Source organism: Callithrix jacchus, chromosome 9 (genome assembly GCF_049354715.1).
Source record: "Callithrix jacchus isolate 240 chromosome 9, calJac240_pri, whole genome shotgun sequence".
Lineage (NCBI taxonomy): Eukaryota > Metazoa > Chordata > Mammalia > Primates > Cebidae > Callithrix > Callithrix jacchus.
In genome coordinates, this window is record NC_133510.1 from 19,622,637 (window position 1) to 19,637,116 (window position 14,480).

At 45.4% G+C, this 14,480-nt stretch overlaps 1 protein-coding gene across 2 annotated transcripts in view; it reads right to left on the minus strand.

The window, feature by feature from the left end:
- Positions 1 to 14,480, minus strand: part of VWF (von Willebrand factor) — a 170,843-nt gene that overhangs the window by 56,969 nt on the left and 99,394 nt on the right. For both annotated transcript variants that reach the window (XM_002752243.7, XM_009003456.5), the window contains exons 28-34: positions 13,012 to 14,390; positions 11,192 to 11,308; positions 10,954 to 11,094; positions 10,527 to 10,670; positions 6,733 to 6,897; positions 5,719 to 5,762; positions 5,252 to 5,429 (exon numbers count right to left, since the gene is read on the minus strand). In XM_002752243.7, the coding sequence (XP_002752289.4) occupies positions 5,252 to 5,429; positions 5,719 to 5,762; positions 6,733 to 6,897; positions 10,527 to 10,670; positions 10,954 to 11,094; positions 11,192 to 11,308; positions 13,012 to 14,390 (2,168 nt within the window). The remainder of the gene's footprint in view (positions 1 to 5,251; positions 5,430 to 5,718; positions 5,763 to 6,732; positions 6,898 to 10,526; positions 10,671 to 10,953; positions 11,095 to 11,191; positions 11,309 to 13,011; positions 14,391 to 14,480) is intronic.

Below are 14,480 nucleotides of genomic sequence, written 5' to 3' on the forward strand. Positions count from 1 at the left end.
AAACATTATGGCCCAGGTGGGCCTATCAGACAAACACAGAACATTGTACCCAACAACAGCAAAATATACAGTCTTCTCAAACACGCATAGAACAGTCTCCAGAAGAAGCCACATGCTAGTCCATAAAACGAATCTTAACAAATGTAAAGAGATTAAAATCAAGTCAATTATCTTTTCTGACCACAATAGAATGAAATGAGATACTGCTAATAGAAATAATGTCAGAAAGTTATCTAATATGTGGAAATTAAGCAACACTCTTGAAAAGCCAATGAGTTTTTCAAGAAATCAAAAGAAAAATCAGAAAATATTTTGAGAAAAACAAAAACTAAAGCACAACATAGCAAAGCTTATGGGAAACAGCAAAAGCAGTAATAAGAGGAAAGTTGACAGCAGTAAATGTCTACAGTAAAAAAGATCTCAAATAATCGAATAACATAAGGAACTAGAAAATGAATAAACTAAGCTTTAAGTTAGCAGAAGGAAGAAAATAATAAAGATTTGAGGAAAAATAAATGAAATATAGAATACAAAATAGCAGCAAAACTTAGAATTGGTGTTTTTAAAGGTCAAGAAAATTAACAAAGCTAGATTAACCAAGACAAAAAGAGAAGACTCAAATAAATAAAATCAGAAATAAAAGAGAGGATATTGCAATTGATGGCACAGAACTAAAAAGGTTGTAGGAGACGACTACTAACCACTATACACTAACAAATTGGATAACCTAAAGAAAACCCTGAAACATACAACCTACCAAGACTGAATGATGAAGAAACAGAAAATCTGAACAGCCCCACGATTAGTAAGGAGATCAAATTAGTAATCATAATCTCCCAACAAAGAAGAGCTCAGATGCTTTCACTGGACAATTCTACCAGAGATTTAAGGAATAATTAATGCCAATCTTTCTCAAACTCTTTACTTTATGAAGCCAGAATTACCCTGATAGCAAAGCCAAACAAAGACTTTACATTAAAAAAAAAAAACTACAAGTCAATATTCCTAATGAATATAGGTGCAAAAATCCTCAGCAAAATGATGGCAAACTGAATTCAACAGCACAAAGAATCATACAGTCTGACTGTGAGCGATTTATCCCCCAGAATCATACAGTCTGACTGTGCGCGATTTATCCCCCAGAATCATACAGTCTGACTGCGCGCGATTTATCCCCCAGAATCATACAGTCTGACTGCGCGCGATTTATCCCCCAGAATCATACAGTCTGACTGCGCGCGATTTATCCCCCAGAATCATACAGTCTGACTGCGCGCGATTTATCCCCCAGAATCATACAGTCTGACTGCGCGCGATTTATCCCCCAGAATCATACAGTCTGACTGCGCGCGATTTATCCCCCAGAATCATACAGTCTGACTGCGCGCGATTTATCCCCCAGAATCATAGTCTGACTGCACGCGATTTATCCCCCAGACATGAGAATGACTCAACGTCTAAAAGTCAGTAAATGTGATACATAGCATTAACAGAACAAGCGATAAAAATCATACTATCATCTCAACAGATGCAGAAAAGGCATTTGTCAAAATTCAAACACCATTTCATGATTAAAACATTCAATAAACTAAGAATAGAAGGAAAGTACCTCAACAAAATAAAAGCCATTTATGAAAATACCACAGAGAACATCACACTGAATAGTGCAAAACTAAAAGCTTTTTCTCTAATCAGGAAGAAGGCAAGGATGCCCACTCTCATCCCTTCTATTCAACGTAGTACGAGAAGTCTTAGCTAGAGCAATGAGTCAAGAAGATATAAAAGTCAATCACATCAGAAAAGAAGTAAAATTATTTCTATTTGCAGATAACATGGTCTTAGGTGTAAAAAATTCTAAAGATGTCTCCAAAAAATTGTTAGCAAATTCAGCAAAGTTGAAACAAATCTGCTGAAACAAATTCAGTTGCAGAATACAAAGTCAATTTACAAGACCCGTGGTTTCTCTACCCCAGCAATGGCCTGCCACATGAACAAGAATGAAATGGTACCCTTATCTTATATCACACACAAAGTTAACCCGAAATCAAATTTAAACACCGAAACGTAAAACCTGAAATTATAAAACTCCTAAAAGAAAACACGAGAATTTACAACACTGGTCTTGGCGACGATTTCTTGGATAACATTGCCAAAAACAAGGCAACAAGAGCAAAAATAGACAAGTGGAACTACATCAAACTAAAAAGCTTCTGTGCAGCAAAAGAAACAATCAACGGAATAGCAAGGCAGCCTACAGAATGGAGGGAAGTATTTGCAAACCGTACTTTTCACGAAGGGTTAATATCCAAAATAGATTAGGAATGCAGACAATGCAATACCAACAAAATATAAAATTAACCCAATTTAAAAATGAGCCAAGGACTTGAAAAGACATTTCTCCAAAGAGACATACAAAAAGTCAATTATATGAAAAAATATGTATCCAACGTTACTGATCATCAGGGAAGTGCAAATCAAAACCATAATGAGATATCACCTCAGACATGTCAGAATGGCCATTATCAAACACACACAGACATATACCAGGAAATACCAGGTGTTAGCAAGAATGCGGAGAAAGTGAAACCCTTGTGCATTATCGGTGGGAATGTAAAGTGGTATAGCCACTATGGAGAACAGTAAGAAGATTCCTCGAAAAATTAAAACCAGTATTAGCATATGATCCAGCAATCCCACCTCTGGGTATTCATCTGAAAGCATTGAAATCAGGATCTCAAAAAGATATCTACTCTTCCACTCATTAGAAAAAATACAAAAAAAAATTAGCTGGGCACGGTGATGCATGCCTGTAATCCCAGCTACTCAGGAGGCTGAGGCAGGAGAATTGCCTGAATCCAGGAGGCGGAGGTTGCGGTGAGCCAAGGTCGCGCCATTGCACTCCTGGGAAACAAGAGCGAAACTCCGTCTCAAAAAAAAAAAAAAAGAAAGAAAGAAAGAAACTCTTGTGTTTTCCTGTAGGAGCTGTATAATTTCCATGCATTGCAATTTCATTGCAACATTGTTCACAATAGCCAAGAGGTGGAAACAATCCCAATGTGCATCAGTGGACAAACAGATAAAGAAAATGTGGTATGTACGTGCATGCAATGGAATATTATTCAGCCTTTAGAAAGAAGGAAATCCTTTCATATGCCACAGTATAGATGAACTTTGAGGGCATTAAGCTAAGTGAAATAAGCCAATCACAGAAGGACAACTACTGCATGAATCCACTTATAGGAGGCATCTAAAATAGTCAAATTCATAGAAGCAAAAAGCAGAATGGTGGTTGCAGGGGCTTAGGGGAAGGGGACAATGGGAAGCTGCCATTCAATGGGCTTGGTTTCAGTTACACAAAGCAAAAAAGCTCTAGAGATCTGCTGTACAACTTGCAAATAGCTAACAATATTGTATTTCACACTTGAACATTTATTAATGGGGTAGATCTCATGTTATGTGTTGTTTACCACAATTTTCTAGTGGGAAAACAGGGAAAGGCATGAGCAGAAAATCCACAAAAAACAGACATAAAATGGCAATCAAACATATGAAGAAAATGTTTAACCTCACTCATCACTAGAGAAATAAATTTCAAGTACACTGAGATACCATTTCTTACCTGAAAAGTAAGAAATTTGCAAAAAATAAAAACTGTAGCAATACACTCTCTTACCAAGGCTGTGGGGCAGCATGCACTCTCTTACCTTGTGGATGAAAAAGCAAACTGGTGGAAATTCCAGTTTTGCACAACCACACCTCTCCTGTTGGAGGAGCATCTGGGAATATCTAAGGGGAACTTCATATATGCTTATCTTTGACCCAAGAATCTCACTTCTAGGAATCTACGCTGAAGACACACCTCCAACCGTATGAAAATTCATATATTCAGGTTTACTCTGTTATTACAAAATACTGGAAATAGCCTAAACGCACATACATAGAAGAACAGCTGGGTAACCTACGGTACACAGTAAAGTACTAGGAAGCTCTCTTTGAAATGACAGTGAGTAATTTCCAGGATATGCTTTTAATCAAAAAAGGCAAAGCTCTTTGTACAGAAGAAAGCTGACCATATCCCCTTTCCCAGAGGTAGGCAGCCCAAATTGGGACTGGGAGGTGTTTTAACTCTAATCAAATTCAAAGTTATGATTATTATACAAGAGTGGCATTCAATTATCAATTGAGACTTTGTTGTATTTTTTTGTTTTTGTTTTTGTTTTTTTGAGACGGAGTTTCGCTCTTGTTACCCAGGCTGGAGTGCAATGGCGTGATCTCGGCTCATCGCAACCTCTGCCTCCTGGGTTCAGGCAATTCTCCTGCCTCAGCCTCCTGAGTAGCTGGGATTACAGGCACGCGCCACCATGCCCAGCTAATTATTTTTTTGTATCTTTAGTAGAGACGGGGTTTCACCATGTTGACCAGGATGGTCTCAATCTCTTGACCTCGTGATCCACTCGCCTCGGCCTCCCAAAGTGCTGGGATTACAGGCTTGAGCCACCACGCCTGGCCCAAGACTTTGTTTTATGACTTAAAGTAGTTATAGAATTCTTTATGAATAAACATAAATAAGCAGAAACAATGTAAGGTCTCGTGGAGTTTTCACCTACACCAAGAGGGAAATTTATCTCACTAAATAAATTCTAAAGGGAGAGTGGGCTATAACATAGTTTTGATTGCATCCCACCAGTTACGTCTGTTTACAATGCACTACTGAGTTATGGTCACCATAAAGTTATTTCTCCCAAACATGAGACAGAAGGTTAACCCAGCCCATGAATGAAACGCTCTCCACAAGTGTACCTGAGATGGACTTAAATATTTCCTCCTCTCAATCCAGGCCACCTTGGTGATGTATTGCTGCTACTGGTGTGGTTGGAGAGTTTTCTGGAAGTGTCTCTCTCACTGCTATACTTCCACGGCTATACCATGAATACATAGATTCCTAAAGGTTGACTTGCCAACACCCAAGCTGAACACTGACCTCAGAAAAGTGATTCTTCCTTCTGGTTATCCATCATCTGGGGAAGTGCCTTCCAAAGACAGAGAAAAGGGGCAGTGATCCCTGAGACTGGCTGAAAGCATGTCCAGAGAGCACAGGAGGGAGGAAGATGAGTGAAGGCAGCACTGTGCATGTGGTGAGGAAGGAAAGGGCACTTCTGAGCTGGTTGGTGTCTGCTCTACTTTTCTGCACAGCCAAGCTAAGAGCACTGCCTCTTTGACATTGTCCAGGCTGGAGAAGCAAAGGACTCACAGGGGCAGGTCCAGCGGCAGCCACATGTTTCTTCCACTTTAAGAGGGGACTGGCTGTTGGGGCATGAAGGCCTCGGCCCCCGGTCACAGTTGACCCGATGACTCTTCAGCAAGGTCTGGCCATCTGGCTGGCAAGTTACGGTGTGGCACTGGTCTGGCAAGGTCCAGACGTCCCCAGGCTGCAGAAGAAGACAGCAGATTCAGGCAGGGAATACGATGAGGTACTCCAACTCTGAGCCCATCTGCCGGTCAACTGACCCCTGGTATTGAACACAGGCCTACACAGCAAGGAGCCCTCCTGTACATGAGACAGGAAGCAAAACATAAGATGTACACATGGATCCCTGAAAAAACCAGGATAATAGTAAGAGGAGGAACTGGCCTAAGACCAAAGGAGGAAACATTAACCAGTGGGAAAAAGAGCCACGTCTCTGATCTTTCTTTCCAAGTCTACAAAAAGGAACTTACCCTCTTCTCATTCCCATCCTCATCCATGCAGATCCTAACAAACCCTGCAACAGACACAAATAAGACCTTAGTTCCCATCTATCATCCAGAAATTCCAAACCATTCACAATGTCTGCTTACGCAAGCGAGTCTAGTTTTTGAAGTCAACTTAACTCTGAAAGGAATCTGAATGAGTTTAACAGTGGAGACAGAGGGACACAAGGCTAAGAGGCGGTCATCCTGTGGTTCTTCAGATATGCTCTGCGGTTAATAATTTTGATACCAGCAACAGTGATAATACGGTAATAACCACAGCTTATGCTGTCATTATCTGGGTTCACATGTAGATCACTGCCAGGGATGGGGAAAGTGGGGATGAAGCCAGATACTGGAAACCTGAAAGAGATCTACTTGAAGATTCCTATCAGGAGAGCTGCCACCTCTCCATATAGTTAATGTTATTAGCTATAAGTCAAAACTCTCATAGGGTTATTGCCCTTAAGGGAAAACCTGCATTGACTTATTCTCCTGAAGGACAGCAACCATGCAAGTTTTGACTTATAGCTAGCAATGGGAAAATAGACAAACCCAGGTTCAAAAAACAAAGCATATTTTTTTGTTTCTAACCAAAAATCAACCTAAACTATGGTACTTTGATATTAGTGTCCATGTTACCGTATTTCTAAAACGCTTTATACCCATGTTGAGAGTGAATCTAGGGCCATGGGAAAGAAGCCCATGATCTACAGGATGCTGAGGTTCCCTGCTTATATCTTCTGATTCTTTTGTCCAAGATCCCTCTGCACAAATAAGCCTGGGCTTTCTCTGCCAAGTTCACATGGACAATTGGAGATTTGTGGTATACACCTCCCATAAGCAGAAACTTAAAGGTCCTGATCTATATCATAATCTCCATTTGAGGCCAAATCTCATGCATGGGCACCCCAGGGTCTCTTGAACTGTGTTTTTGTTCCTATGGTGGGTTTGTTTGGGAGGGTTTTTTGAGAGGAGTAAGAAAGGTATTACAAGACTCACCAGAGCACAGTTTGTGGAGGAAGGAATTGCCCAAGGTGACCATGGTAGGGAGGTCTTCGATTCGCTGGAGACTCACCACGTTGGAGTCGGCTGCTGGGCCTGCCAAGGTCCTTAGCTGGGCTGCATCGTACCGATCTCCAATTCCAATAGGGAACACTGTCACTCCTAGAGTCAGCAAAGGGACACGAAAGGATCTGTGGGCAAGTGGGCTCCAAATGAACTGGCCTGACACGATATCCAGCATCTGAATAGAGCCTCATGTTTTCCAGACTAGTCACATACACCAGCCCTATGAGGAAGATATTCAGCCAACAGATATTAACGAGCTTCTACTCTGTGTCAGATACTATTGCAAATAATAAGGATACAGCAGTGAACCAAGCATATGAAGTCCCTCCCTGTCTCCTGTCCTCATGGAGAGATAGGCAACAAACACACAAACCAAGTAAATATATAGAATTTCAGATGTGAATTAATGCTTAGGAAAAAAACAAAATGTGGCCGTGTGCAGTGGCTCACGCTTGTAATCCCAGCACTTTGGGAGGTCAAGGCGGGCAGATCACGAGGTCAGGAGATCAAGACCAACCTAGCTAACATGGTGAAATCCCATCTCTACTAAAAATACAAAAAATTATCCAGGCATGGTGGCATGAGCCTGTAGTCCCAGCTACTCGGGAGGCTGAGGCAGGAGAATCGCTTGAACCCTGGAGGCAGAGGTTGCAGTGAGCTGAGATCGCACCACTGCACTCCAGCCTGGGTGACAAAGCAAGTCTTTGTCTCAAAAAGAAAAGAAAAGGGGAAAAAACCAAATGAGATAAGGAGGATGGGAATGCCCAGGGCTGAGTTGTGGGTTACTGTTGCATCTATGGTGGTTAGACGGTGTTTGGTGAAAAGATGGCATCTGAGCAGAGGCCTGACATAAGAATGGAAGGAACCAAGAAGATGTCTGAGGGAGGGACATCCCAAGCAGAGAGAACGGTGAGTGCAAAGGCCGCAGAGCAGAAGTGTGACTGCATGCTCCCAGGGGCTGGAGAGAGAGGAAAAGCAAGAGAGGGAATGGGCATGGATCAGTCAATGCTCCACTGGCCACAGTAAGGACTCACAATGTTCTGTGAATGAAACAAAGCCAGCCAAGACCACAGAGCAGAGGGACAGGAGCTGACTGATTTTAAAGGGCCACTGCAACTGCTGTGCTGAGAATGAACGGCAGGGGACAAAGGTGGAAGCTGGGGTTTCAGTTAGACAGCTATTTCAATAGCCCAGGTGAGAGACCATGGGGACTTGGACTGAGGTGACCCTGCTGGACACGGACTGGTGTGACTCTCAATGTATTTTGAAGATAGAGCTTGCATGGAGGTATCAGGAACAAAAAAAGGAAGAATCAAGGATGCTGAGCTTTTTGAACTGAACAACTGGAAGGTTGGAATTGCCATTTTCTAAGATGAGAAAGATGGGTGTAAAAATCAGTTTAGCTAAATTGGCTGTTAAAACATGCAAGCTGAGTGTAGGTGAAAGGTTAAGGCTGGAGACACAAATTTCAAAGTCAGAGATGTATCAATATATTTAGACCCATGGCACTGAACTAGACCATCAAGGGAGTGTATATAAGAAGAGAAGAGGGCCGGGAGTGGTGGCTCAGGCCTGTAATCCCAGCACTTTGGAAGGCCGAGGCGGGTGGGTTGCCTTAGTTCAGGAGTTCAAGACCAGCCTGGGCAACACGGTGAACCCCAGTCTCTACTAAAATACAAACAATTAGCTGGATGTTGCAGTGTGCGCCTGTAGTCCCAGCTACTCAGGAAGATAACTGCTTGAATCCAGGAGGCAGAGGTTGCGATGAGCCGAGATCACACCACTGCACTCCAGCCTGGGGGACAGAGTGAGACTCAGTCTCAAAAAAAAAAAAAAAGAAGAGAAGAGAAAATATCACAGGGCTGAGCCTGGAGAATGTGCATGCTCATTACACCGGAGAAACAGGCTGTGGACAGTTACATGAGTTGCTCTGGATCATGTCAGCTTCCTCCAGACCACAACTGCCTCCTTTCCAGATGAAAATCTTTCTTTCAATTCTTGATACTAAAGGAGAAAAATCTCCAACCTGAAATTCCTCAATTCAGTTCTCTAGAAAGTTCTAAGTAATTGCAATGCAGTTCTCATCGGAGAGTATTTTCCACTGGCAACTTTTCAGCTCTTGTAAGTTCGTCATATTATTCAAATATATATCCTTTCCCTTCTAGAGTCCTTTACCCTCAAGGCCGGGTGCGGCAGCTCACACCTGTAATCCCAGCACTTTGGGAGTCCCAGACAGGCAGATCACCTGAGGTTGAGAGTTCGAGACCAGCCTGATCAACTTGGAGAAACTCTGTCTCTACTAAAAATACAAAAAATTAGCCAGGCATGGTAGCGCATGCCTGTAACCCTGGCTACTCATGAGGCTGAGGCAGGAGAATTGCTTGAACCCAGGAGGGAGAGGTTGCGGCGAGCCGAGATCGCACCATTGGCTGGGCAACAAGAGCAAAACTCTATCTCAAAAAAAAAAAAATAGATTTCATAAACATGTCACATTCATTCATTCAACAAAGGTTAAATGGTCCCCTATTTTGTGCATCATACACAGATGATACAAAAATAAGCAAGATCTTCCCTTGCCTTCAAAGAACTCTTAGTTTTTGCAAGGAACAGATACGTTACAAATACAACACAATATGCTTTGCACATTTTGAGTAGCTCATATGTGGCACAGAGAACGGAGCAAATAACTTTCTCAGGAAGAACATCAGGAAGACGGCAGAGAAAATACAGGGTTCTGACAGAACTCCCAGGCAGGGTTCTGAAAGCTAACGTTTTCCAGGAGCCCACGAGAGGACTCAGTGTCACTCTACTCACCCAGACCTCCCTCAGCTGGAAGGTGGTCCCTTAGACTCTACCACCTGTCCCAGCTCACATCCTGCTGATATTGAGTATGATAAGCACATGTTCTTATGGAGCACAAGGCTGGACATCTGGATCCTTCCCTTTCCTACAGCATGATTCTTTTTTTTTTTTTTTTTGAGACGGAGTTTTGCTCTTGTTACCCAGGCTGGAGTGCAATGGCGCGATCTCAGCTCACCGCAACCTCCGCCTCCTGGGTCCAGGCAATTCTCCTGCCTCAGCCTTCCGAGCAGCTGGGATTATAGGCACGCGCCACCATGCCCAGCTAATTTTTTGTATTTTTAGTAAAGACGGGGTTTCACCATGCTGACCAAGATGATCTCGATCTCTTGACCTCGTGATCCACCTGCCTCGGCCTCCCAAAGTGCTGGGATTACAGGCTTGAGCCACCGCGCCCGGCCCCAGCATGATTCTTTGTCTCTCATCCATTCAACCCTGCCAAGCCCATGAGCCTAGTACCGGGAAAGAACTCTGAACACACGAAGGTCCCCACTGGTTCTCAAGGCCCCACAGTGAATCACTCTGGCCTAAGACATGACATTTTAATAAGAGATCATGAATCCTACTTTAAAAAGAAACGGCATAGAGGTATGATATCCCTGGACACAAAGGGAAAATGTGGAGAAATTAAATGTTATAATTAAAGGTTATAAAGATGTAGGATCAACACACACTCTTGCTTGGTTTCCAAATCACATAATGACTGAATAATTTCTGGCTGTTTGAAGGAACCCAGGCCAGAGGTGGGTACTGAGCATATTTAATATAAGCCACAACATCCAAAAGTAACCCCGGCCCACTTTTAACCCTTTATCATTTCTGAACTCTTGCTGTCCTGAATTGAAGACTGTACACCAGAATCTTACTGTTGGCTCTGGCGGCATCAGCTGCTGCACCCACTGAATCCACGGAGACATCCGTGACCAGGATGACCACCGCCTTCGAGGCGCCCGGCCTGGCACCATGCACTTCTGAAGTCAAGTATCGCACAGCAAAGTCCAGAGCATTCCCTGAGGATGGAGAAGAGATCACGCCAAGTCAGCACTCACTGTTGCTGGTCACCCTATCTCATAGTGGATCCTTAAGTCACTCAAAAGCTGAATGACTCAGAGACTCTGAGGAACACCCAGTTGAGCTCTGGAAGAGACCTGGAAGAGCATCTAGCCCCTCACTTTCCAGGAGAAGAAACTAAGGCCAAGGGGCAAAGTGACTGGCCGAGATCACACAGTCACTGATGCCAAAAATTAGGACCAGAATGCAGGTCCTGCCTCCAGCCCGTGGCACCAACGTTACCGATTTGGCTGGGGCCTCCCTCCCGCTGCATGACGTCCACGAGGCTCAGCAAATGGGCTTTCTCCATGGCCGCATTCCACGGCACATCAATAGTGGTGATGCTTCCGTACTGGAGCACTGACACCTGAGTGAGATGAGGCCCTAAACGGAAAGAGAAAATGAGGATTACTTTGAATCAAGTGGAGCCCCCAAAAGATCCTCTTGGTCACCTGCAGCTTCAGGTGCCTCCCTCACTCACCTAACTTGGCTTTTGAAATGAAAGCCTTGGCAAAACTCTTCATTTCATCAAAATAAGAAGCTGGAGAACTGGAGGAGCCATCCAGGAGAAGGACCACGTCCAGGGGCTGGCTGCAATCTACAAAGACAACCAGGAGGGTGAGCACGCAGGTGTCAGTGGGGACGGTGGCAGCCAGGCCTCCAGCCTTACATCCAATAGGATCTGCAGGGCATGCTGACCACGTGGCACACCAAGGGGAGGGCGCCTTCATGAGTGCAAGGACAACATGGGCTAGCAAGGAGGGGATCAGGGAGATGGAGTTCCAGGGGCCTATCTCAGGTTTGGAGACATTGGGAAGACTCCAATTCTACCCAAAGGAAGTTTAAATGCCTACAAATAAAAGCAGGCATGGACTTCTTGGTAACAGGGGGCTGCCACTCTTCCAGAATTGAGTAAAATACTGGCCTGGCAATATAGGAAATGGAACGGCAGCCTCTCCCTGGACCATGAGCTGCTGCACCCTTGGGTCTTGCAGGGCGGGTGAACGTACTGACTATTCCAGCTGTAAATGCCTAGTGCTCCTGTTAGTGTCTGAGCACATCTGAGATTTGATAAAATGATGCAATTGTTGTTTTCCTCAGCAGAAATATTACAAGAATTTAAATAAATCTATGGTTCTGATTAAAAACAAAGAAATAAAGCACTGACAAGTATGAGAGTCAAGAGATACTAAAAGAAGGTTAGTTATAGGCCAGGTGCGGTGGCTCACACCTGTAATCCCAGCACTTTGGGAGTCCCAGACAGGCAGATCACCTGAGGTTAGGAGTTCGAGACCAGCCTGACCAACATGGAGAAACCCTGTCTCTACTAAAAATACAAAATTAGCCAGGCGTGGTGGCGCATGCTTGTAATCTCAGCTACTCAGGAGGCTGAGGCAGGAGAATTGCTTGATCCCGAGAAGCGGAGGTTACGGTGAGCTGAGATCATGCCATTGCACTTCAGCCTGGGCAGCAAGAGTGAAATTTCGTCTCACAAAACAAAAACCAAAAAAAACAGCTAGTGATTTGATTCTGGGATGGTCTCAAACACACCAAATAAAGATGTTCAGGAACTAGGAAGGGACTAGATGCCAGTGTCAGTAAAAGGTAGTAATAACAGCGGTAGGAGCACGCATTTTTTTTTTTGAGCACTTGTCAAGTGCCAGATACTGTTTTAAGCATGTAGGTACTATTATTATCCCCATTTTACAGTTGAGGAGACAGATATACAAAGAGGTTAAGTACTTGCCCAAAATTACCCAGCTAGCAAGTGGCAGAGACAAGATTCAAACTAGGGCAGTCTGACTCCAGAATCGGAAGACTGCGCCTGTTGTTGGCACCTGACCTCCCGGTCTCACTCTGAAGAATGTCAGCTACTCAGAATAATTCCACCTACCCAATGTGGTCAAAAGGGAGCTTATCGTCACCAGCTTTAACAGAGGTTACCTTGGAGGCAGAGGGTGGAATTGGGTGGGAGAGAGGCTGTGTGATAAAGTAAAACTTGCCTTTGTTTTTTTACTCCTTACCAGTATTACTTAAATGTTAACAATAGGCTTGCATTACCTCTGAATGTATATAAGCACACACAATAAGAAAAGATCTTCCCCAAAGAGAGGATCACGTTGTGCCTCCCTGCCAGGGAGATGAAGAAACACAGGCCCTTTGAAGGCTAGGTTCAATCAAGGGCACAGAGCAAGGAAGCCGGGATTAGAGCCCTAGTCATATCTCGGCAGCTGCATGCAGCCCCAAGGCCATGCCAGCCCTCGCCCAGCCCTCCCACCTATACACAAGGCACCAGCATACCAGGGTCAGGGGCAAGTTTGGGCATCTGAAGCCCCTCTCCGGAGCAGCACCTCTGCAGCACCAGGTCAGGAGCCTCTCGGGGGAGTGTCTCAAAGTCCTGGATGAGGATGGGGGCATTGGGCCAGCCTATCGTCTCCAGTTCCTGCACATTGGCATGAGGACCCACTCCAATGGGCACCACCTGGATGTCTCCAGGCAACCTCTTGATCTCATCAGAGGCTGGATTTCCAGTGACCATGTAGACCAGGTTGGGCGCCTGCTCCCGGTCACCCTGGCTGACCAGGAAGCTGTGCTCAGAGAGGTGCTGCAGGGCCAGCCCGGTGTTGGTCCTGTTGCCACCCTGGTAGCGGATATCTCGCACCCGCTGCAAGATGTCCCCTTTGGTCTGTGCCTCGCTGAAGGGGTACTCCACGGTCACCATGTAGGAGTACTGCAGCACCGTGACATGGATGCCATCCTGGCCCACATCCATCCGCTGAATCACCTCCGCCATGAACTCCTTGGTCCTGTTGAAGTCAGCTTCACCAATTTTGTCCGATCCTTCCAGGACAAACGCCACATCCAGAACCATGGATTTCCTCTTGGGTCCCAAGGGTGAAACCCCCAAAAGCCCTGGGCCCACGGTGACTTGTGCCATGTGGGGGGGCATGGTAGGGGGAGGGGCTTCAGGGGCAAGGTCGCAAAGGTAGCTAACAATCTCGTCCCTTTGCTGCTCCAGCTCATCCACACCACTCAGCACGAAGGCCTTGTTCTCAGGGGCCTGTTTCTCAATGAGGCGGATCTGCTTGAGGTTGGCATGGGGCCCAATGCCCACTGGGATCACGATGACCTTCTTCTTCTTCAGGCCCTGGACATAGCGGACAAAGTTCCGTGACATCCGCTGGGGCTCCTGGCTGGCCATGAGGAGCAGGATGATGCGGGAGGCTTCAGGGCGGTCGATCTTGCCAAAGATTTGGAACAGTGTGTATTTCAGGACCTCACTGGTGGAGGCCACCTGGCTGCCCGCATACTTCACCTGACTGGCAATGCGCCGGAGCTCTGATGGTCGCTTCCGGTCCTTAAGCCCGATGTAGGCATGGGAGCCGTCGTGGTACTCCACCACGGCCACGCGGACCCACTTCTGGGAGATGCGCAGTCGCTCCATCATGTCCACCACAAAGGCCTTCAGCACTTCAAACTCAGCCTCGGACAGCCTGGAGGAGCCATCCAGCAGGAAGACCAGGTCCAGTAGCTTGCTGCAGTAGAAGTCGTGCAAGGGCGCTTCGGAGACGTCCTCCACGTACGGAGTGGTGGGGCTCACCGGGGCATCTGTGGGAGGCATCACCAGGCCTTCCGGCTCCTGGCAGGCTTCACAGGTGAGGTTGACACCATCACAGTGGCTGCAACAAAAAGCAAAGAAATTGAAATGGTTCAGGAAGAACCCATGGACACTGCTGAGCCTGCAGTGTAGGACCACTTCCACATTCCCA